General features: G+C 44.8%; 1 protein-coding gene across 4 annotated transcripts in view; it reads right to left on the bottom strand.

The window, feature by feature from the left end:
• Nucleotides 1-24048, bottom strand: part of LOC119443125 (diacylglycerol kinase eta-like) — a 307015-nt gene that overhangs the window by 45203 nt on the left and 237764 nt on the right. For all 4 annotated transcript variants that reach the window (XM_037708278.2, XM_049662589.1, XM_049662588.1 and 1 more), the window contains 7 exons: nucleotides 21835-22083; nucleotides 20041-20101; nucleotides 19296-19390; nucleotides 13673-13769; nucleotides 8676-8834; nucleotides 5948-6035; nucleotides 964-1259 (listed from right to left, as the gene is read on the bottom strand). In XM_037708278.2, the coding sequence (XP_037564206.1) occupies nucleotides 964-1259; nucleotides 5948-6035; nucleotides 8676-8834; nucleotides 13673-13769; nucleotides 19296-19390; nucleotides 20041-20101; nucleotides 21835-22083 (1045 nt within the window). The remainder of the gene's footprint in view (nucleotides 1-963; nucleotides 1260-5947; nucleotides 6036-8675; nucleotides 8835-13672; nucleotides 13770-19295; nucleotides 19391-20040; nucleotides 20102-21834; nucleotides 22084-24048) is intronic.

Here is a 24048-nt window from a genome sequence, read left to right as displayed (position 1 = left end):
AGCAAAACTAAAAAGAACCTCCATCACAAGCAGACAAGCACCTGCACGGAACCTAAAGCTGCTGCATACACTTTATAGTGGCATCTCAGTAGACACAGTGCATTGCAGCCTAAAAATCTGCAAATTACCCATAAGCAGTTCACAAGAAATTATCAAATGAGTGATCCATACCAGCTTTAAGAGGAAGTTTTAGCTAAAGGCAAACTATGACTTGCCTATTCAAATAAAAATACATGTGAAATGCAGGAATGCTCTCATTAAGAAACACTGAACAGATTTGAATGAAATAATATGCATCATTTAAAAGAGAAAGCTAAATAATACCCACCGTAAGAAACATCATCTCAATAAAGGGCCTGAAGATTGATTTAATGCCAAAAATAAACGAATTAACAAAAACAAAGCACAATTTTTGCAATGCTAATTCTGCACTAATAACAGATATCACAATTCTGTAGATTGTATCTGTGGCTCACCTAAAGTGGACAGTTATAATGCATTATATTACAGCATATGCGAAATTGTTACATATTTTACACAACAAAACGTTTATTCACAATTAATTTTTATCATTCAGGGCAGTATCTAATATGCTAATTTTTCCTGATTTAGATATGCCAACAGGTGCAATTTACAGAACTGGTTTACCACTTTTATTATAGAATAGAGTTATAGAGAATAGAGTTATAGAATCATAACTTGATGCTTCATTTTGGAAAAATGTTTCATTTTTCAGGTATTTTTTAAAAATATATTAATGGCTTAAATCAAATGCGTGCTGCCAGCAATCAATAGATTTAGTCTTTTTTACTACAACAGCCCTCATCAATGTCAGTTCGGAGGGCACCAAACAAAACTTCTTCATTCTCACATTACTTAGTTAACTAGCTCCTCAAGTAAAGCTTTCTCTCAACTTTGACCCTTTTGGGTCCTGGCAAAACATTTACTTTATCATGACGATACCTGCAGTGTGTCCTTGAGTGGTGCACCAACGCTTTGTCCCATTGCAATGCCCCAGGGGTCCCAGCATTCTGATGACTCATGGAAGCTGGTTGTCAGCACAGGCAACTCTGCTGTGCCGGCTGACTCAGCATCTGCGACCTGGGTGCTTCTTTCAATGACTGCAACCTCCACCCATGGCGCCTGCACCTCACGTCCACTCTCTCCCTCCTGATAAACTCGTTCTGTGCTCCGGTTTTCGTCCTCCGCAACAATGTTCTCTTCTCGCACTTCGGTCTGGGCATTCTGTTCATCCACGGCTTTAAACATCAAAGTGAGAAAAGAACATTCAAGTAAGGCACCCGCATGTCCAAGTGTGGCTAACAGCACTTTTGAAACAAACTTGGTCAAATGTGAGCATATAGTAGCTTAAGCCCCATTGGTATGACGTGTTGAAGAACACTCAAGTACAATACAGGACACAAACCAAGTGAGCAGGCACACACAGGCACTCGCGAATTGAACCAAGCTTTTTGTTCACATCCTCTACAGGTCTCGAACAGCGCTAAGTTTGATCAAAAGCACCACAATTTGCATGTGGTGAAAAAGAAGAAGCAGAAGCTAATCAGTTAGCTCAATTTGACTTTGAGTGGGCTGCAATGATGCCTGCTTAGTAAGATGCGTTTGGTCATTTCAACCTTTGTGAGCCCAAGTAGGGTAATTGAGAAAACCAGCAAAAAAAAATTTGAGATGCAAACATGAAGGAAAGAACAGACACCACGCTGGTTTTCGCAAGTTACAGTATGAACCAACTGGCCCAGCAAGCAACACTTCCCAAGTAGGGGCTGTGTTCTGTAGTAACCAACTTCACTTTCTATTATTTCTGCATTGATTTGGGGTGATGTTCTGTTATCGGTTACCCAGTGAGATGATGGGTGTTAAGGAAAGAATAAAAAATAAAATTGTCACTAAATACGGCCCCAGGTCATGTTCTTCCCATTTTCTTTTTTTGGCAAATGTTGCAGAGAGAAGCTTCCTCTATGCACAGTTGCCTTCAAGCACACCAGTTTAAACTCATTTTGGAGAGACACAGCTAGTGAAAATGGCTTATACAGTCTATTATCTGTGGTATTCAGTTTCAAGCCAACCTCAATGCAGGCCTCATATTAGGAAATATACATGGAAAAGCTAAGGTCCTAATGTGTTGTTTTATTATTCTATAAACAACAACTTGCACTGGCCTACAGGACACTGCCAGTGGAAGCTGCCCTGTATAGAAGTACAGTCGAACCCACTTATAACAATATTCAAGTAGCAGGAAAATTTTATAGTTATAACCGATAATTGTTATAACCTGGGTTGCATGACAAAAATCAAAATAGGGGGATGGCAGGGCTGTTGTGAGAAAACTAGTATAATGGCGGAGAGGCCAGTGTCCTTCCCCGCCACCTTCCTTCATCTCGCTGCTCATTGTGTTGACTCATTTAATTGTCTAACTCTGCTTCCTGCGCGCTCTGATTCGCGTGTAACAAGTTGCGACTGTTGGCATTCGATAATGGCACTGCTGTAGTAAAACCTCGTTAATTAGGATTTCAGGGAACAGTAAAAATGTCCGAATTAACCAAATGTCGAATTATTGAGGGTATCAAGAAAACAATAAACAAATGCTTTCTACATCTACAAGCTTTTATTTATTGAATGAATCAGCAAAACCCCTTTTTTATTTTGCACAAAAGCAGTGCAGAAACTGCAGTTCCAAGTTACGTAGGCGCTGGGCGCATCGGAGCGCATTGGCAGCGCGTCCAGTTACGTTGGCGGCGCCAGTACGTCGAACCATTGATCGAACTATAACCGCTGTTGTTCTCGCCAACAGTGACATAACGTGTGCGCGCGTTATCGCTACGTCGGACTATATTTAGGCCTTTACGGAGCCCTGAAAGGAGACGTTGCCGCCATTGCCCGAGTAGAGTTGGGCCCGGCTGCAAGTTGCAACAAAGTCTCACTACTTTACTGATCATCGCAGTGTCTTCATAGGCATAAAAAAAAAAAGATGAATAAACACTGTATTCATTGCAAACATGTCTGCCTATCATTGCGAAACCACACTTCAGCCAAAGCTCGACAATGGGCCTAGCCAGGGCAGTGAAGCTTTCACTATCAACCAGGGTTAACCAAAGCTAAACCACACCAATTTTTTTGCTAACGCCAACGAAACAAAAATTTTCTTGGCTGGTAGCTAGAGGTATACAGCTTCGCTGTAAAGCTAAACTATTGTTTGCCGCAACCGCGGCCGCTGTCGACGCGATCATGGACGGCGACCTTGCAGTTCTGAAGGCACGCGGCCGACGCGCGTAACGAGTCAAAACGAAACTACTGTTTGCTGCAACCGCTGCAGACTAAATCGCGGCCGCTATTGAAGCGATCATGGATGGCGACTACGCAGTCATGAAGGCACGTGGCCAACGCGGTACTATGCGCGGCGGTAAATGCAAGAATAGAGGCTTTAAAGGCACAAATAGGCACGAAGAGTTCCGGCATTGCTGTCATTCATGCACGATTTTCACTGATGACTGTGGCGATGCTAACTCCGTCGCTCCACCAGCCCAGCACTATCAGCACAGTTGGCGAGGTACTTTCTTGTTTCAGAAGGTTGCACAGCATAGAGCTATGGGCGCAGCCCATTTGTGTTCGGAGAGGTGGAAGGGTGACAGGAGAGAAGCACGCGAAGCTGACAATGTAGAGGATGGAAAGCAGCAAGCAGCGGCGTGCAACGGCTCAAATTTCTTTGCGTTTTTTATTGTGATAGCAATTATATGGACACTCCAAGCAGATTTCTGCCATCGGCGTCGCCGTGAGGTTCTGTATAGAGTTCAATGGCGATGAAATAGTCGCCGCGTGCCGTATGCTGTATGTGCGCGAGGGACGTGCGCTTGGGGTGCGAACGCACGGCGGAGAGCAAATGCAACTTCTTCCGTCGCGCGAAAGGCCGTGGGGGGACGGGAGGGAGGGAGGGGAGGCGACGTTTAGATGCGGCACCAAATGCGTATTAATATAAAAACGTTGTGAGGCGAGAAGGTGGTAAAGACTTCCTACGCTGCTCGATGAGTGTCCCATTCTGATCTCGTCGAAAACCTCCGAGCCGCCCCAGAGGCACCGGCAACAGTCACCAACACCGCGCACGTTCGGCGCGAATGCGGGCAAAATGCCTACGGCGTCGACAACAGTTCTGCGAGTTGCTGGTGCTGCTGCATGTCCACGTTTATACAGCTGATAAAACTACTATCCTTACTCCGTATAGCTCTCTACTAATTTGCTAACATGCAATTGATGCTTTGCCTTTGGGTGAAACTGCGACATTTTTTTTTTAACAGCGGCCATAAGATGTGCCGCGAGCCGCAAAACATCGTTGAGCAATGAGTCACCTGGGTTGCCTAGCAACCACCTCGCGGAGCGGCGTGTGCTTCGCCTCCTCTCCGTGCCGTGCACATGTTGCCTTAATACGGGACGTTAGGGAGAAGGAAGGAGAGCATGCACGCGGCGTGTGCAATGCTCGGGAGAGGGAAAGAGAATATGGGAGCAAGAGAGAAAGAAATTGTGGCAGCACCAATGAGGCAACGCGCAGATATGGTGGTTCCAGCCACCATAGCACAGAGCTTCTGCCGACGCCGTCCGCGTTTCCCCATGTGCCCGTGTTCGCGCCGAACGCGGGCGGTGTCCATGACTGCAGCAGGCGCCTCTGGCGTCGGGTCTGGAAGTTTCGACCAGCCACACCCTGGCAAGTGTGGAGGCGCAGCTTGGCCATGACATCACCGGGGAGATAAAGCTCGGAGCGCCGCTGACGGCGGCAGAACTCTCGTTGACTCTGTGGCGAGTACACGTACCCTTGACAGGGGACGACCAAAGGAGATCCGAACACCCAAAGAAGAAGCCGCTCATCTTGAAGCGCGGCGGCGGCGAGCCAATTACGAATACCGTGCCTAGCAGCACTTGGTATTTGCTAGCAAAACTTAGCCAAGCCTAGTAAAACCTGGAAGAAAAGCTAGGTCGATCACCAGCTCCGCTGTTTACTCCAGCCTTGCACCACTAAAGCAAGCTGCCCACGTTTTTTTTAAAGACGATAGTCTTTCTTGGGGAACTTAAACGCTGAAAATTTGGTCTGTCTGTCTGTCTGTTTGTCTGTCTGTCACCCGATTCAGCCACCCGGCCAAAGTTGCGCCACTTGCTTACCGCCCACACTACTTAAACTGGTACGGCTGTTCATACTTGTGAAAGTTATCGATCACAAAGTAAATATTACGCATATCTGAGGCACAACATCACTAGGTAAGTATTAGGAGGTGTGTTCCTTTAATAGAAAATACATAGATACGTAGCTCTAAAGACCCTAGTTTCTTAAGCTGCGCTGAAAATGCCATGCTATGCGCGCCGACGAACGACGTTCCCCGACTGCGCGCCGACGAGTGCCCTCTGCCATGGAGGAAGGAAACCCTCTGCACAAGCTCATGTTTCCCGATGTATTGCCAGATGGCGTCCATGTCTCACGCAGCGCCTCCTCAATTTTATCAATGCCAGCCAGATGCGGCCGATTCAACATAAAGGAAGCGCTGTCTTAGGCAGGGCAAAACATAAATGGCCGCTTGATGAAATAATGCGGTAAAATGTTTATTTATTACTTTTTTTTCTTTTCAAGGAGTTCGCATTCCATTCCTTTTCGGCACGGACACCCAGCAGCCAGACTTGATCGTTATAACCAATAATGTGGCATAGGGGCATTATTTTGTGGGTTATTTCCTCATAGAAAACATACAAAAGTTGACGGTGCAGCAACTTCTCATTGTTATAACCAATATATTGTTAAAATTGGTATCATTATAAGTGGGTTCAACTGTATATAAATTTAAATTCAAGAACAGTATTTCTCCTGCACAGCACTTTACATAACACGCAGTGAGAATGTTCTAGATAATAGTTAGGGAAGATATGAAAGATGCAAATCAGACAAACTGACCTCTTTCAGTGTGCTCAATGATCTGCCGGACTGCTTTCTTGAGGCTGTTGGCCCTCAACATAAGAGCTTCTCGCTGTATAAATGCTGTCTGCAAATAACAGAGAGAGGCAATGTAGCATAATGATTAATTTTATAAACCTGTTGCACTACATGTGAAACAATGTCGAGTGGCATGTTTCAAAGAAAAATGCCTGCCTCAATTATTGTGCTGTGACAGACCATAATATTATGCACGAAAGTATTGCTCCGAAAACATACAGATAACTGATTATTCTACTGCTTCAAAAAGCCATTTCTGTCATGAGTCACCGGCAAGACATGTGATAATGTGAAAGAAGACGAAGACGCCGGCCAAAGAAAACAGAGAAGGGACCCACAGGCGAGAAGCACGTGAAGCGCGAGAGAAAAAACAAGAAATGAAGAAAAAGGAGATGCAGGCGGAGATGAGCTGGCATTGCTGACGTGGTCGAGAAGCTGTTGCATCTCCAGCTGTGCTCTGAAGACGGGAGGCAGCAGCTTCGGTGATCACGGACCGGAGAGGGGACATTCGCGAGCTGGCCAGCGACAACTCCAGAGCCTGAGTCCCGAGCGTCGCCTGGGCTGTGTTCGGCGGCCCCGGTCCAGCCCCACGCTGCTGTAACCGGTTGCTGTCCTTTGCCACGAAAGCAATCACCAAGGCCACGTCAGCGGCACAACGGCCAACTGGCCCAGACCGCGTCCTGTGCCACGCGGGTCTCGGCGCAAGAACGCAACCTCATCGCTCATGACGGAGGTCGACGCCCACGCTGCGTTGGAACCACGCAGGCCAATGTCTTTTGCCACGCTGAGCCGGAGTCCGACACGACTGGCGACGGTCAGAACGTTCGTTTGTTCGTGAATTCGCGTGGGTTAGTTGAGCGGAGGACTAATATATAGTGAGGGATTGTTTGTTTATTTATCTGTATACTAGCTAGTTTTTGGAGTGTGTCGTGTGTGTATAGTGTTTATAGTGTGTTAGGATAGTTTGCTGTTTGTTTTTTCATCATCACACTTTTTCTGTTTCAGATAAATGTTCTTCTACATATTTGCTTTCTGTCTCTGTCCATTTCTGGAGCACTGAAATTCGTGACAACTTCACTCTAAGCTTGTTTCTTATGTAATCTTGCTGTTGTGCACTATAGTCAATGGCACTATGGTCAATGCTTGCATCTGATATGACTTCTCATATTCCAGTGATGACCATCGCTATGTCTACGTTGAGCTGCAGTGTATGGTGCCACCTTGTAATGTCTGCCTGCCAACTGCATAAAAAAAATAGTAGTTTATTGCAGCAGTATTGTTGACAATGACAACGTTGTTGACCTTGACAATAGATACAATGGGCAATATACAGTACAGACCACTTATAACGTAACCGCTTATAGTGCAGGGCCGGATATGTAGTACGGTCTTTTCAGACTCCCGTTAATTTTCCCATAGCACTCCATGTATACGCATACCGCTTACAGTGCAGCCGCGTGAGACGAAATACCGGTTATAATGCGGCTTCCACGGGAAAATCTAGCTGACAAGGGCGGTAGCGAGCATGCTTCTCAACGAGGTGCGTCAACCGATGGGAGAGGAGATCAGAGGGCGATGTGGAGGAGGGGCATGAGACGTGGAGCATGAGTCCAAGGGCAATAAAATCGGCGCCGCGCGCTGTATGTGTGAGTGAAGCGCGCGGGGGACGCGCACCTTCACGGAGAGCGAATGCAAAGCGGAGAGCAAACGCGACTTCCATCGCACGAAAGGCCATGGGGGTATGGGAGGGAGGGAGGGGGGGGCGACGCTGTGCTGCGGCACCAAATGCGTATCTTGCAACCGGGCGCAAGGGGAACTGGCGACGCAATCTCCCACGCGAAAGGAGCAAAGCGGGAAGGCAGTGCGGGAGTGCGGCTTGTACTCTGCCAACAAATGCGTTCGCGCCTGTGCCGGCTGTCAGTGTTGTTGCGCGCACCGTATCTTGAAAGCGATCTCCGTACGGCTCTGACCTTTGTATGTGCTGTGCTTACGCCGCTCAGTTTCCGTTGAAGCGATAGACCGCACGAACCTTCGCTCGCTGCGGCGGCCGCGTTTCCCCACACCCGCATTTTGACAGGTGGTTGTCTGCGGTCATCGAGTCTATTCATGTTTGCTTGTGCGCGTTGACACCAAGCTTGTTAATTCAGTTAGTAAGCGAATGTGTCAAGTTCATGCAGCCGACAAAACTACTATCCCTACTCCTTATAGCTCTCTACTAATTTACTATCGCAATTGATGCTTTGCCTTTTGGGCGAAACTGAGACATTTTTTTTAAAATTATTACTTTGTCTGCTTCATGCGAAGATCGTGGGTACTTGGACATTAACCTTTCAACGTTCGTAAATTTAAACGAATGCAAAACTCCCAGTCGCAAGCTTCGATTCTCCGATACGCGCGGCTGCTTGGTCTACATGTTTTGAGTGCGTGCAGGACTTGAAAATCGTTGTTTTGGTCATAGTGCGGTACCGCTTATAGTGCAGATATTCACGACTCCTGCGACTTACGTTATAAGCGGTCTACACTGTATGTATATAATTAACAGAAGACACTGGCATAATATCAGAACACAGTTGTACATGAATATTCATGGCACCTCTTCAAGGCCAGCAACTCTGTACTGAGAAGTAGGTGCTATCTCAAGTTTACAAAGGAGCACAGTCACCCATTGATAAAAGTGCTCAAAGCTGACCTTTGTTGACTTCGGGGCTGGGCTTGTTCGATTCTCATCCTTGTCACCATCGGGATCCTTCTTGCCAACTTGAGCCTCAGGCTCAGGCTGCTCAACGGCCAGCGACTCTTCTTTCAGAGTCTTCAGCAAGGAGTCCAGCTTTTCGTTGAGCACCTTGCACTGCTCATGCATTGCATTAAACAGAGAAAAACTTTTGCAAAGCTGGCAGGAAGGCATTGACTGGCATGTGCCTGATATATAAACTACAGTGTACAGTTGACACTACTGTACATTGAAATTAAACAAAATAAATTTAAGTTGAGGAGCCTACTGAGAAAGCAGTGGCATTGGAATATAGGTGCCATGAAGGCTGTGTTAGTTGCTGTCTTGTAATTTGGGATGGCATGCTACAGTAAGTGCTTGACTAAGGAGCTCAGTCACGAGCCACAAGTGGCCTCTACACACCTGCACACTTCCAATGCACTCATGAGCAAAGTACAGGTGTGTGATTAATTTCTCTAAAGTACAACGGCAAAAAAGAATTTATGTAAGCTAAATTCACACAACGTTTAAGCACACTTTTTCAGCATGTACCAAACCCAGTGCCCAGTTGCAGTAAGCACCTGAACAGGTGAAAATTACATTGCAGCATACAGGGAAGGGCAGCTGTTGACTTGCCATTTGGAGCACTAGATTGTTGGCATTGTAGCAACAATCAACATTTCCAGATGTTGTCCACGCCAAAATGTTTATATTGGAGGACATGTCAACTTTACCGTGGTGAGCATTCTGAATCCTGAAGAAGCAGCTTCAGTTTGTTTCTTGAGGCTTCTTTAATGCAAATAAAGATAAGGGTGTGTAATAGTTACTTAGTTGCACACCCTTATCAGTGATGTATCATAGTCAGAAGCTGTATGGCTCCATTGTATATTCTTGCATAATTAATTATTGCTTTTGATATGTGCATAATTGATTATTTGTTCCCCTCCCCACCTGCGTGGTCTTCAATGACCGAAGTATTTCCTAAATAAAATAAAAATAAAAAAAGAATTTGCTCACGGGCGAGTTGGTACATTTTTCTCGAGTACCAAGTTCTTGCAGCGCAAATAAACAGAACAAGAAGGAACACAACGAATGCACCTGTTCTGTCCATGTAGTTGTGTGTTTCTTCTTGTCCCGTTTATATGCACTGCAAAAACTTAGTAGTATGGCCAATGAATGCATAAGCGAGAGGCCTGGTGCAAGAACCCAATTTGTGCTTTGCCTCGGCACGGCCGGACTCGACTGGCGTGCACGCTCGCTTCTTACGGCCTTTGCATCGGGGCTAGTTCTTGCCTATCGCCGCTGCTTGGAGGGGGGCGCTGCGACTCCACCCTGCTCAGCTGCTCCCAGCCGATCTGTGCAGCGCGCGCAATGCTGGAAGATTGGGTCAGCTGCGCTTCTTACCTCCCCGTGCATTCAAGAACAAGTTGCCTAATTGTAGAGGACGCGTAAATGGTTCATCTAGGCTTCTTATAAATGGATGCAGTGTAACTGTATTAATACATCGAGCTTCTTTAATTTCAATGGGGATACATGCACCGGGAGAACAGCTCTCCGCCATCAAATGCATTTTGGGGAATGAAAATAAATATTTATTGCTCGTATGCACTTACAATGGTTTCCATACTTTCAGGCGAAAACTCTTGCGGACACAGTAGCTGACAAATGTGTCTTAGTCACAATTACAATCTAAAGTGTTTCCTTGGCGGCTTGTGTACATAGGCCGAAGGCTTGTCGTTTTCGCCAGTCAGTTGGTTTGACCGATTTACAAGGAGTATTCTCAGAAACTTCTCGGCAATTAGATTTGCGGATCGATCGCATGACTGTCGTCAACACCTTCAGGGCAGCTCAAAATGGAAGCGCGTTGTAAATAGGGCTGGACTGCTCTTTCGAGTATTTCTAGTACATTCCTGCGTGGCAGGTGTTCAGAGGCTTTATAAAAAAACGCTATTTATTTATTTTTATTTTATAAATACTGCAATCCTATGCGGTGATTTTAGCAGGGTGGTACAAGCATAACGAATACATTGGTATGTACAGAAAATGCACAGGTTAATAAAGAAAAGTGTTATTTGAATAAGCACAAAGCGTACAGGTTGGGCACATGCAATGTTACACTAAAGAAGTAAAACACTGTCACTGCAAACATGGCACAAAGAAAATAATGTCACTGTAAACATGATAAAAAAGAAGTTAAAGTTGGCGCAGAGACGACGTCATTTTTTAGCTGGTTCCAGTCCAACTATTGTGCACGGAAAAAAGAATACTTAAAAGAGTTGCTGCGTGAGGAAAAAGAAGTTATAATGAAAGTATGTATTTGCCGAGTAGCGTATCCGGAGTGCGATCTAATCGGCAACGATCTAATCTAAAGACTTTGGGAGAAGGCTACGATCTTTGTTATGTCCATCTTAAAATTCCCCTTTATTAGTTGATGCTATCTTGTCCAAATATCTTGTCCAAAAGCGCTAGAAACTCGGGCTAGAAACTCATTGCTTGGGAACAGGTGAAAAGAAACACCGGATGTTTTCCCGGAACAGGACTTGCAATACAGAAGACAGCAATACACCATCACAAAGCAGTTATATACCGATGTGCAATGAACGGCGCCAAGTCTTGGTTGTGGCAGCGCAGACTAAAGGCTGTATGACCGTCTTCAGGAGACAACACTGACAGAGCACCGAATAAAATGTGCGGGAAAACGATCGTGCGAGCGCGAAGGCAAGCGCATGTACGCGGAGCAGGGGAGGAAGGGTCTAGGGCGCCTCGATGCCAGCGCCGCTTTACAGGGTGGGGACAGCCTTTAAACCACCCTGCGCCGCCGCTCCGGCTTTTCAGCGCCATGTTGGTTCTTTCGCGCCGGCTGTCGAGCTGAACGGATGCGCACTCCATATGCTTTCTTTGTGGCGTTCTGGTGGGAGAGCTCGTGTTCTGTGTAGGCCCTTGTGATGTTCGTGGTTGTTAACGAAACATGACGGGCTGCTTTGTCGCTCTGTGCACTGGATAGACCGCAAAAGAGCCGCGGGTATTTTGTTAGCCCAGCAAAGTTGAACGAAGGAAGAAAAGGGCAGCGCAAGTAAAACGTGACAGCTGGGTACCGACGGACACAACGAAGATATGCGAGTTAAGATCATGCTTTTGTTAAGGATAATGTCCCTTTGTAATACTTTTCATTTTCCCAGAGAAGTTGCTTGTAGATGTTGGCATGCCTTTTCTAGTGATTATAAGGCTGCAGTATGGTGTGATCGCCGTGTTTGACTTGTTGCAATGGCGTATGTTTATTCTAGACGTTTGTGAATTGACCTGTTTTTTGTAGCTTGAAGTATTGGGCATTTGTAAACTCGTTTCCTGGATACGCGATCGATGACAGTACCTATCTGGTCGATTTTTTCTCAGCAAAAATTAAGCAAGCACAAAGCATCACTCAGTCGGAAGAGAGTTATGAGAGAAGCGACTTCATTCTTGACTTAGAGGAAATTTCTTGATGTGCTCGCCCACTTGGCAGGCTTTTTTTAAAGGAGATTATCTGCGCTGTGGAACACTGCTCTGTGTGCATGTGTATGCGAGCGGCCGAAGAACCCTGGACAGGAAAACCACCTTGCTCAACTAAATGAATATGTCCAAGGCGGCAAATTTTAATTTATGCAAGCAGACAAATTCTGGACTTTGTTTTTTAATGTGAGGGTGTTCTCAAGTATTTTGCTGAAGCTCAAGATCTGAGCTGCCTGAGAAACACCATTGAAAGCATTGAAGGAAATTATTGGAAAGAATGTAACCTTGCCAGAAAACCCATGTTATCAGCACAAAGATGCGATTGGAAAACTTCTTGAGCAATTTGTGTCCACACATCTCTGCATCTATCTGCGATGGCTTAACACTCCTGAAAAGGCAGCTGAGTGTTATGCTAGCAAGACTGTAGCAGGTACAAGCGTGCAGTAGGTACGGGTGTGCAACCACATTTTAACCAGATAACCTCGCTGAGAGCTTATAAAGTGGATTAATTAGAGCTTACTTTTGTAAATAAATTCTGTTTGAGTGTTGAAAACTGTTCTGAATGCATTTTTCTTCTTCAGCAGGCACCTGAACAGCTGCAGGCCTACTCACGCGACGTCTCCTAATTTTTCTTCCAGTTTCATAAATATGACGGGAAAAACCCTAAGAAGCAAGATTACTATTAAAAGAGCTTCAAACTTAACATTTCATAAAGTGTACAATTCCAGTAATATTTGTGGGTAGTTTACCAGTGAAATGAGCAAATAAAAAAGGGGGTAACCTCGCAAACAAATTGTGCTACCTTCAGGTTGCGATACACGCGAAAAGTGTCGGACAACCTCTTTTGAAACGAGCACTCTATGCAAGCAAACTGTTTATCAGATGGTAAAGCAGAAAATCTACATTTAAATAGCGTCGGTATCGACCTTAGCACGCCCGCCGCCCTTTCTTTCTGCCCAATGGTAAATCTGCAGCCGCCACACGCCCAGCGCCTCCGTACTGGAAAGGACCAAGAGGGCGCCGAAAAGCGTGGGTGTCCGCACCCTGAAAGCGGCGCTGGGCATCAAGGCACCCTAGAAGGGTCAGGGTCGCAGTGCCCCTACCGCCGACGGGTGGCGAAACGTGCTGAGAAACTCTCCCATTGTTTCCCCGACGGGTGAGAAGGCCGTAAGAAGCGAGCGTGCGCGCCAGTCGAGCCCGGCCGTGGCCTCGGTGCTCTGTACAACTGCAATAAGTGCACTTATGCAATGCTTTGCTCTTAGGGTTGATAAAAGTGGCTCACTAGGCCATAATAATCCTGAACAAACTACACTGCTAACACTTCAAACCGACTAGGCCTTTTGATAAGCACCAACCCATATAAAAGTGACTATAAAATGAGAAGATGAATACAGGGGCAAGACAATCTGAGTAAAATGTTGGTGTGCCTCATTAATGAAACCTTTCCACTCTGCTTTCTCAGACAACAGTTCTACAAGTTCACTTACCTTGTGTGATATAGAGTCCTTGTCAACTTCAGTGGCACCGCAAGAGTCAGCAGCACCTACCTTGGCAATGAAGTCCTTCACGGTTTCACAGAGGACCCTGCAGCATAATGGCAAAGCAAAAGATGACAAAAAAATGATGATGCAGCGAAAAATAAATGTGAGTGAGACTTTCTATACCTCTTTCTTAAAAAACAAGCATAAACCTGTGCGGAACAAGCACTCACGGGAATATATAACCTTGAATGCAACATGTGCTTACTAGGTCCAAATCGATTGCATCAAGGAATCACATACTGCTTTGCACAATACGTATAACTTTTGCCAACAGCAAAGAAATGCAGGGAGAAAAGCAAACCAAATGCAAGGCTCGGACCCAAACCTGGTTGGCTCAATTTAACCCTTTAAATACCAGCGATGAACATTGTTCCTTCAGGCGCACACCCCGAAATACTGCGTTAGCGATTCTTACTCATTGAGCGCTATCTATTGTCTCCTGGGTGCCACAGATGACTAGAAGCTGTTTTCTCTGTGTCGCAGGCTGAATGATTGGATGGGTGGATCTAACATTCCGAAGCAATTCAGGTGGGCTATGAGAAAAATTGAAATTCAATTCTGGGGCTCCACGTGCCAAAACCAAAAGGTGATTATGAGGCTTGCCAATGTGGGGGACTCCAGATTAGTCTTGACCACCTGGAGTTCTTCAACATGCTCCTGCTGAATCTAAGAACACGATCGTGTTTGCATTTTGCCCCCATCGAAATGCAGCCGCCGTGGTTGGGAGTGAACCCACAACCTCGAACTCGGCAGTGCAACGCCAGTTACTAAGCTACAGTGACGGGTCGAGCTATGAAAGAGTTTATAATGAATGGAGGACTTCAGACTAATATTGACCAGCTCACATTTTTTAATGCGCACCCAGTTCCTGGTACATGGACGTTTCTGCATTACTCTCCTGTTGGAATGTGGGCCATGTTGCCAGGAAATGAAGCATCACCATAGGCAGTGATCTGCTGTGGCTGGTCTCTGTGTTGCAGATCACTCTACTAGATGGCACAAACTATAGTGGACAAAACATATATCTGGCGCTACTCTTGGTGCCAGGAAGTGGTGTGGCTTTTAAAGATTTAAAAATGGTGCTATCCATCCAGTGTGGGTTGTCATGGGAGCAAGAACAAGTGCTGTCTGAGGTATAAACATAGTTTTATTGAAGTTCTTCAGAACTCTAATAGTGAAAATGGCACAGAAAAGCTTTAGCGAGTAATTGTTCAAAGCGAAACTTGGTTTGAATAATATCAAAGAAGGCTGCATATAGGTTTTGGTGGCACTAAGAATGTGGACATTGCTTCTGGATAAGGACAACGTGCCGTCTGCACTTGCGTTTTCCGCTACCAGCCTCACAAAGTATGACACATGTTGTAGAAAATTACTATTGGGCCACCAAGAAGATAAAAATAAAGATTAAAACGAATAACGGCAATATTCTGCAATCACAAATAAAAATCTGCCGATATTATTTGGGCATACACTTTTCTAGATAAAGCAACACAAAAATAAAATTGGCGGCACATCCATCCTTTGGATATGATTGGCGAAATTAATGCCATTAACAATCTCTCTTATGATGGGTGTGTAATTAATAATGATATGTTTTATATGTTATGATGATTATTATGAAGAGTAGCACATACCCAGTGACTCAAGTTGCCGCCGAAGAGGTTTATTGCACATACACAGTGGCACACGGCCAGTGACCCAACAAGGTTGGCGTCTCACTGAAGCATGGTACACCCAAGTTGGCATGAAACATTTTCACTGAACAGTGACACATGCCCTAGTGACCCGAGTTGGTTTGACTATCGGTATTGAATTCGGTTTCCTGAGCACAGCAGCCAGATGCTGTATCCACTAGGCTGTGGACTACCCAGTGACCCAAACTGGTGTGAAAGGGGTTAGATGCAGACCGGGAGACATGCAAAGATACAGACAGAAATACTGAAAACTGCATGAAGTTCCCAAAGAGTGCTAATCACGTAAATTTTAATGATATTTTTGTTATTCCACCAAAAATAGTTTGGCATAGAAAGGGTTAGATGGTCCAATTACGCGTTATCGTTTGCCACCATTCCACATAAGAAAAAATGTGGCAGAAACCATCTCATGATGATTGTTGAAGTTAATGCAATTAGCAATGAAGCAAAGCAGCGACACACTGTATTGTCACCACGTCATGTTTGTATGCAGTCAGGCTTCCCTCCGGACACGCTGGGTCATTCAGCAGCACCACTGCGAAGTCTGCACATGGTGCTTGTGTGAATATTCATTCAGAGACGTCTGTCTAAATATATATGACGCAGGCTCAATTCCACCCAAGCGCCGGAGAAATCTTAAATGATTTTATTGCCATTGAAGAGCGGCACATACCCAGTAGTACAAGTTGGAATCAAAGAAGTTCCTTATAGGGCCACTCACCAGGTCCATATAGAAAATTTTGGTTATACGCTGGAAGTTGTTAAGTGCCTTCTAGGAGCGTTCTACCGCAATAATTTATTCAAATTGGTTCATTAATAGCCGTGATAGAAATATTTCAGTGCCGCGAAACCATGATTTCAGGAAGCGAGCGCCACTGCCAAGAAAGACACTCTCTCCCCTTGCCCCGTCTAGCCTCCGCAAGCGAAATTCCTTCCCTGCGTTCTCCCATGCCGAAGCTGGTGAATAACGTGATGCATACGTCATGGGTCCCGCCTCTCTTTTTTTTTCTTTCTCGCATTTTTTGCTGTGCGGCGCACTTCCGGTGACGGCCTCGAGCACGAGCTGTTGCAGTTGTTTTGAATCGCGTAGCGCACGATTTTGCGCGCTGGGCACGCGAACACCCGACTAGTGGTATAAGTCAGTGGTGCACGAACACTGAGGCAGATGCAAGCACATCACAGAACATGATCGCACGCTGGAACACAGTAGAAAATGACAATTTCATCGTCAGCGCACATGACTGCACGACGTGGGAACAAGCAGACGAAATGGAAGTACATCTCTCTTGCTGCGGTGCGGAGTAAAACAAAAAGTTTGAAATTTGGCATGTTTCTGCAGTGTGTAGCGGTGTAATACTTAGCAGACACAATTGTTAGCGCACATTATGTGCCCTGCGCTTGTCAGCTCAAAATGGCCAGACCTGGTGAGGGGCCCTTTAAAGAGCGGCACATACCCAGTAACACAAGTTGGCATGAAACTGATGAGTGCCACATGCCCAGTGACCCCAGATGGTTAGTTTCGAAACCAGTTCCATCAGCCTGATGCTCTATCCATTAGACCATCGATTCTCAATGTAGCAGAGTAGCAGGTACAGGATATTACTGCAGGCCAACCTCTCTTTATTTTTTCGATAAATTCTCCTCTCTCCCAGTGATCTAAGTTGTCAGGAAAATGTAAGTTTAGGCCGGAAAGGCAGTCAGGCGGGCAGGCGGGCAGCCAGCCAGCCAGCCAGCCTCCGGAAAGTGGGTGAAGTACCCTAAGAATGCTGATCACATTAAAACACACTTGCATCCTTCTTTCCGTACCGTGAAAACATTTCTGGTTATGCCATTGCCCTCTGGTCCTTTAAAAAGAGAATGCGTTTGTCAAACATACAGGGCACATTGTGGTCATTCATGTACATTGCAAATAGAAGCACTGTAGAGCACAGAATGATGCAAAGCTTTGCAGATGTGCTGTGGTGTCAATGTAAAAAAGTCAGTGACATTTCACTATGTGAACGTGGGTTACGCGGAAGCGTATGGACGCTGTGAACATACATAGCGAGCACCACGGCATCGAAGCACAAACGGAAAGGGTGTGAACGCAGTCACTGCATTGATCCCGACAGTGAGACGCCTGGTGTGCCACAGGGAAAGAGCATATTGCTACACATGCGAAGAAGAGACACTGCAAAGATGCACAGCGAGCACCGCGGCGCCGAAACACAAATGGCAAGGGCGCAAACGCGGCGATTCTCTTCACCTCCAGGCGCCTTCCTTCTCCGGCGCTCACTTCCTCGCGGCTTCAAACATAATTCAGAAGGGCAACCTACGCTTACACGTAAAAAGGAGCATGGGACAGGGACACATGGGATAGTAGTGTGAGCAGCAATATTCTGAAATTAAATTCCTCACAAGCCTGCTTATTAGCAATGATAGGTAGCCATCGTCTTGGTGTATAGCAGCATGATGCCAAATGCTCTTGTGTATGATAGTATATAGTTGCATGTCTGTATCAACTGCAATCTGTGTAAGTGGAGCAGGCTGCAGAAGTTATTCACAATCATTATTTCCCTGTCTACACCACTATACCACAAAATATAATTTTCATACTTGAAGCACACTGCAGTATAGGGCACGGGGATGCTCGACTCTCACTCGTCAATTGATGTTGTTTTCCCCGCATGGTTCTCATGTCTCCTGTAATCTGGCTTCTCCGCGTAGCGGTTGGTGTGGTTGCAGATTAGTACAAGAGAGGGTGTGAATGTTGCGCTGCTAACGCCACCTAACGATGGGGTTACTCAGGCGCAAAAGGGAGTAGCTTTAGGCTCTTTGGCTAGAGGATGGCTACCTACGTGGAAGTTTCGTGCGCTCGCCAGCCATTCGTGAGACAGTCCTGTGAAAGGCTTAGGAGCAGGACACCGGAATGGATGAACACGATCCTTCGAACTAAGCACGTGCACCAGTTAGTTCGTGTTGAAGTGAGAGGTAGCAAGAAGGTTAATTTGCTCACTGCTGCTCCTGCGCTTCCTCACTCCAGCATTTCGACAGTGAGTTTCTGTGATCATCGAGTGAGATGTGTTCATGTTTGCTTGTGGCGCGTGACAACATGCGTGTTATTTAGTAAGCCAATGATTTGAAGTTTATACAGCCGATAAACTACTATCCTTACTTCTTCTTTCTTGGGTTTTACGTGCCAAAACCAATTCTGATTATGAGGCACGCCGTAGTGGAGGGCTCCGAATTTATTTTGGCCACCTGGGGTTCTTTAATGTGCACTACAACGCAAGCACGTGGGCGTTTTTGCATTTCGCCTCCATCAAAATGCGGCCACTGCGGTCGGGATTTGATCCCACGACCTCGTGCTCAGCAGCACAAACTATCCTTTCTTCATATAGCTGTCTAATAATTTGCAATCGCAATTGATGCTTTGCCTTTCGGGCGAAACTTGCGTTTTTTTTTATGAACAATGTAGAAATTCAACAACTTTTACCAGTGCAGAAATGCAAGAATCTTCTTATGAACTCCGATTCAGAGGACTTCAATGAAAATTATGAGGTGACTTCAATGGGCAGACAGCAACAAAGAGGCCATGTTGCCAGACAAACACTAATGATTTTAATTAAAATAATTCATTGGCATGTGTATTTTTAGATTTGAAGTGTGTAAGATGTTCAGCAGCGTATCACCGATAAGCAGTATTTTAATTGAAAATATGCTGATGTATTTCTTAGACAGAAACTGAATTTGTTGCATTTAGGAAAAACACCTGGCACTGTGCTGCTGATTAGCAGAATAAGACTGCTTGTAATGTTAAGCAACAATAAAACGTCAAAGAAACCAGAATGACTGGAAGAACAAGGTTACACAGGGATTGAGGAAGTTATTCTCACTTTGCTGATGAGATCACCACCGAATGCTGATCAGAGTGGAGTATCTGTGAAAGATGAGCAACCACGGAGTCTTCATAGACAGCGATTTGGTCATACTGAAAGGAAAACAAGCAGAAGAGGCATTCAAGTTCTGTACATGGTTGCCAGTTTATGGACATTTTGACAGCAATCTGCCTGAAACTTGTTCACTGAATATAATAAAATGTAGTCAGACAGTGCACTGCATGCTCCATTTATTGCGTAATGGTTATACAATTTACTCAAAGCTGAAGTAAACTTTTGACGCTTAGTTTATTGGATATTATTCTCCACATGCTGCAAGAAAAAGCCTTTCCCACAACTATCCAATCAACCAAGTTCTTTTCCAACTGCACTCAACTTGTACCTGTTAGTTTTCTAAAGCCGTCACATTATCTGATTCCGTGCAGCCATAAACAAGATACACATCAGCAAATTATTTATTTGTAATGAGCATAATGCTCATATGCCAGACAAAGAGGCAATATGTAACCAAAATGTAGCTTTCATGCCACATGTAAAAAGCTCCGAATAAAGGTAAAAGTGGATAAGTGTACTGAAGTAACTAAATGAATCAACTATTGTTAATTCATAAAGGGATACAAGTGGTGCTGACAATTACAAATTTTAAAAACCTGTGAGAAATTTTGTGAGAAATTTTTTGCAGAAAACTTCCTTCAGTAAATCTCAGAAATACCACCAATAATACGAGAAAATGTAAACATACTGGCGTCGACATCTTTCTGGAAGGCAGTGGCATGGTCCCTTCGTAAGTCATTATGCTCCACCTAGACAAAAATGACAGTCATATGCAGCACATTACACAGAATTAAATTCAGCAGTATTCATTAACTCTGCTTCTTCAGGTTAGAAGAAGGAAAGAACTTGTAAAAAATCAGATCTTGTTTGCCTCTAAAAAATTTACTGCGACTCATGTCAGAATCATCTGTCATAAACAAGCACTGAAGGCAAGCTTCAGTGCACAACAACCAGTTGCCTATACATTCTTTATTACATCTTGAACCTGAACAGATGCTTCAGTTACCATAGAAGTAAAACAGCTTTTTGGACCTGCTTATAATCATAGCTTGCTTTGGAACAGTGACAGACCTCACCCCACGTATGCTAAGAGTTTGTATCACTGCTATCATCTTCCCGGTTGTCAAAATTTAAGTATATATTCCGGAACTCATTGGAACTGCTTTACAGATCACACTGTATGTCTAAAGAACTTCATAAACGTGCATGTTTCCACTGTCTCTCCTTGCAAGTGGATAAATTAAGACAGTGGCCATGAAGGATCCTATTTTCATATAGATCAGCAGTCAACAGCAATAACAACAAAAAAAGGCATTTAATAAAGTGTAATATCAATCAGGCAGGTCTAGCTCACCGCTGTTTCAGCTCATTATGTTGAAGTTTGGAAGAAGTTTGTTACTTCCAGGAAGAGAAGGGCCTGTAGATCACATTTGACTAAATGCCTTTTTGTTTTGTAGTGGCACGCTGTTGCCTTAGATGCCTTAAAGCTATGAAACTTTAGTAATCATCATCATACATAATATGACAAATTTGTATTGATGAGCTTGGTTAGTCACCCATACAGAAAGCATTAATCATTATTTACAACAAAGGTGAAAATAAGTGCTAAGTAAATGGGACATTGTATTGCAATGATGCAAAAGATCTACATGGCATATAAAATAACATAAAAGCAAAGTCCCGATGGCTTATGGCTTTTGGGATATGAAAACATACAAAAGTGCCATTCTGATACAGGTAAAATATCTTGGTGCTTGAGCGTCTTTGAGCCAAACCAAAGTGTGCTGTACTTTCAGCCCTCCCTCAGAAGTTTCTACGACACAAAAATGTTCAGTCCAGCATTCTTTGTATGAACTAACTGTGTAGTTGCAGCTGCCAGACAATTTCTCGAGTTCTAGCTAAAGCACCAATCTTAAGGCAGTCGAGTAGTAGGTTCTTTTCTGGCAAAGATACTCGCAGCATGTGGATACAAATACCGATCACTAAAGCAAAATTGGAATGTTAACATTACTTAATCTGTTGTGGTCTGTGTCTGTCTTCACATTTTTTCATTGTGTTTTGTCCAGAAAGGATGTTATAATACTCTCGATTTCAGATTTCCAGTATGATGGCAAGACCTGAGCTGTGCTCCAAGACACCTATGATAGGGCTTTCATGTCTTATCGACAATTGAATGTGTGGGTTTTTACACTCCAGAACCATCTTGCTATGAGAGGTGCCACAGTGAGGGGCGCTTCGTATTAATTCTGATGACTTGAGGTTCTTAAATGTCCTTGAGACACGAGCATTTTTGCATTCTGCCCCCTGAATAATGCGGTGGCTGCAGCCGGGATTCAAGTGCGCTACCACCTGCTAGACATGTCATATGGCCCAGCTGATTCCACATACAGTACCAATTAGCTTGATAAAATTAAGTGGTATGATTTGCGCTATCGATTGGTGTGGTATGCCCAGCTGTAAGTAGTGCAGGCTCAGAACTTACCGGTCGAGGAGCCGTGGGGCTGCACGGGTGTACTTCTCGAGCAGCTGTGGTAACTGTGCATCGTCATCACAGACTGATCCCCAGCCCAGCACACGAGCCAGGTCGTTTCCTGTGCCTAGTGGCAGCACCCCCGTCTGGCACTGCCGGTGCAGTGACAGCCGGTCCATCTCACTCAGCACCCAGCTCACGCTGCCGTCTCCCGCACACACAAGCACCCGCAGGGGCACAAATGCCCGAAACATGCGCAGCCTGCAACCACAAGCATACGCTCCCACATGTCACTGTGGCAGTGGTAGAGCTCCATAAAGCAATGACACTGCAAATCATTCAAACATCAGCACAAGTGCAGGTAACGTTTGATGTATTATTATTCCTCTACCAAATGAAATACAGTCGAGCTCGGATATATCGAACTCGAAGGGGATCGCGAAATCGTTCGATATATCACTAATTCGATATATAAAATAAAAATTTAATACAAAAACTTTAAGGGGGATTTTACGGCTATTCGTTATACATTATAATTCGCTATATCCAGGTTCGATATATCCGGGTTCGACTGTATATGCAATGAGACCGCAGGAACACTAACATCAAGCCCAGAGCAATGCTTTGTTGCGATGAATAGGTCAGCACTTATCTGGCATAATTCATTTATACATGAAGCTTTCTTTTTTTTTGAGGCTCTGCCAAAAGGCATATGGGAAATAAAATAAATATGAATAAAAGCTTGTAACTCTGCATCATGCAGGAACTACAGCAATGTCTCTGCAAACACGAGAGTGCAATATTGAGTCAAAGCATTTGGTTTCTGAACTGAAGACCACAGGGTGAGACTGGCAGTGTTTTTGTGTATGTCACATAGGTAAGCAGGTTGGATCAGAATGACCACCAAACACTATAGTGATCACATGATGCAAGCCTGACCATCTGCTTACAGCCACATCTTTTTTTTTTTTTTTTTGGTTTGCCACGCGGCATAACATCATAATGAGGTTAAATATGAGCATGCAGGCCCGTTTCATAGAGATACTGCAACAGCGACTTATAAAATGCATTGTCCATAATCCATCTATCATAGTCTTCTTCTTGATCACTCTTCAATTTCACACCTTTGAGAACACTTTCTCAAATTAAAGCACTGTGCTTTACTCAAGCATCCTTATGTTAGTGTTTTGCTTCATTGCTGTTTGTACTTGAGCACTGCAGCGAAATTTGAGACCATAGAAAACTTCGATAAACAAAGCAAATGAGGCAGTCTTGTTAAATTAGGAGTCTCAAACCAGGGTGTCGAACCGGAACCGGAACCAAACGAACCCGTATTTTTTACGCCATTCTGGAACTGAACCCAAACCAGAATGAATCGAAGGAACCATTCTGAACCGGTTCCGGGAACAGAGATTTAGAGCAGAGCAGTCTGGTAAAGAGAGAACTTTACTTGCTCAAAGCATTGTTGAGAAAAATGGAGACGCTGCCGAGAGATAATGCGGCAGCATCGTCCATCCACGCTCTACACATCCTGATGGAACCATCATAAGTCGCAATAAACAAGTTGATTTTTATCAAGTTATTAGCCTCTTATGGTCACCGTTTGTCACAAGAAATCGGCGCACATATAAAGAAGCCTCCGTGGCTCGAATAAACACGCTGGCGTGCGCTGTAGAAGCCTCCAGAATGATGGAGAGAAATTGACTCGTGGCCCACGGAGAGTGTGTAGCCTTTACAGTGTTAAGTGGATCCATCTCCACTTTTCCTTGCGGGCGGCGGCAGTGCCGTGTCGGAGAGAACCGACTCGAACATTCTCGAACTTGTTTATGCACCTGACCAATAGTGACACACGCCCCGGCAGGAGAATGAGAACGCTGTTGTACAGTGGATGCTATGTGTATGTGTGCCACTGCTTTTGCGTTCAGTGATGAACAGACGTGGTGGGCCGTATAAAAGAAGGACGATTAGTGCTGCTGAGCAGCCTGTGCCGAAGTCCTAACTTTTAAGACTTTGATCGAGGAAATGCTTTTGCTCGATTCCTTGGTTTATGAGCCAAGAATAAAATAAAATTTAATTATATTAATGAACTAAAATAAATTATTAAAAATAAACTTGCGGCCATAAAGAGTAATGCTTTCCCACTCACACCGTAAGCAGCCTTAAGTGCCCCTGCGAATCTTTTATTTCGCTTCAGTTAGTGTTGTGAACGTTGGCCTCCGATGGAAA

Source organism: Dermacentor silvarum, chromosome 2 (assembly GCF_013339745.2).
Source record: "Dermacentor silvarum isolate Dsil-2018 chromosome 2, BIME_Dsil_1.4, whole genome shotgun sequence".
NCBI classification, from domain to species: domain Eukaryota; kingdom Metazoa; phylum Arthropoda; class Arachnida; order Ixodida; family Ixodidae; genus Dermacentor; species Dermacentor silvarum.
This window is presented reverse-complemented; position numbering and strand designations above follow the sequence as displayed.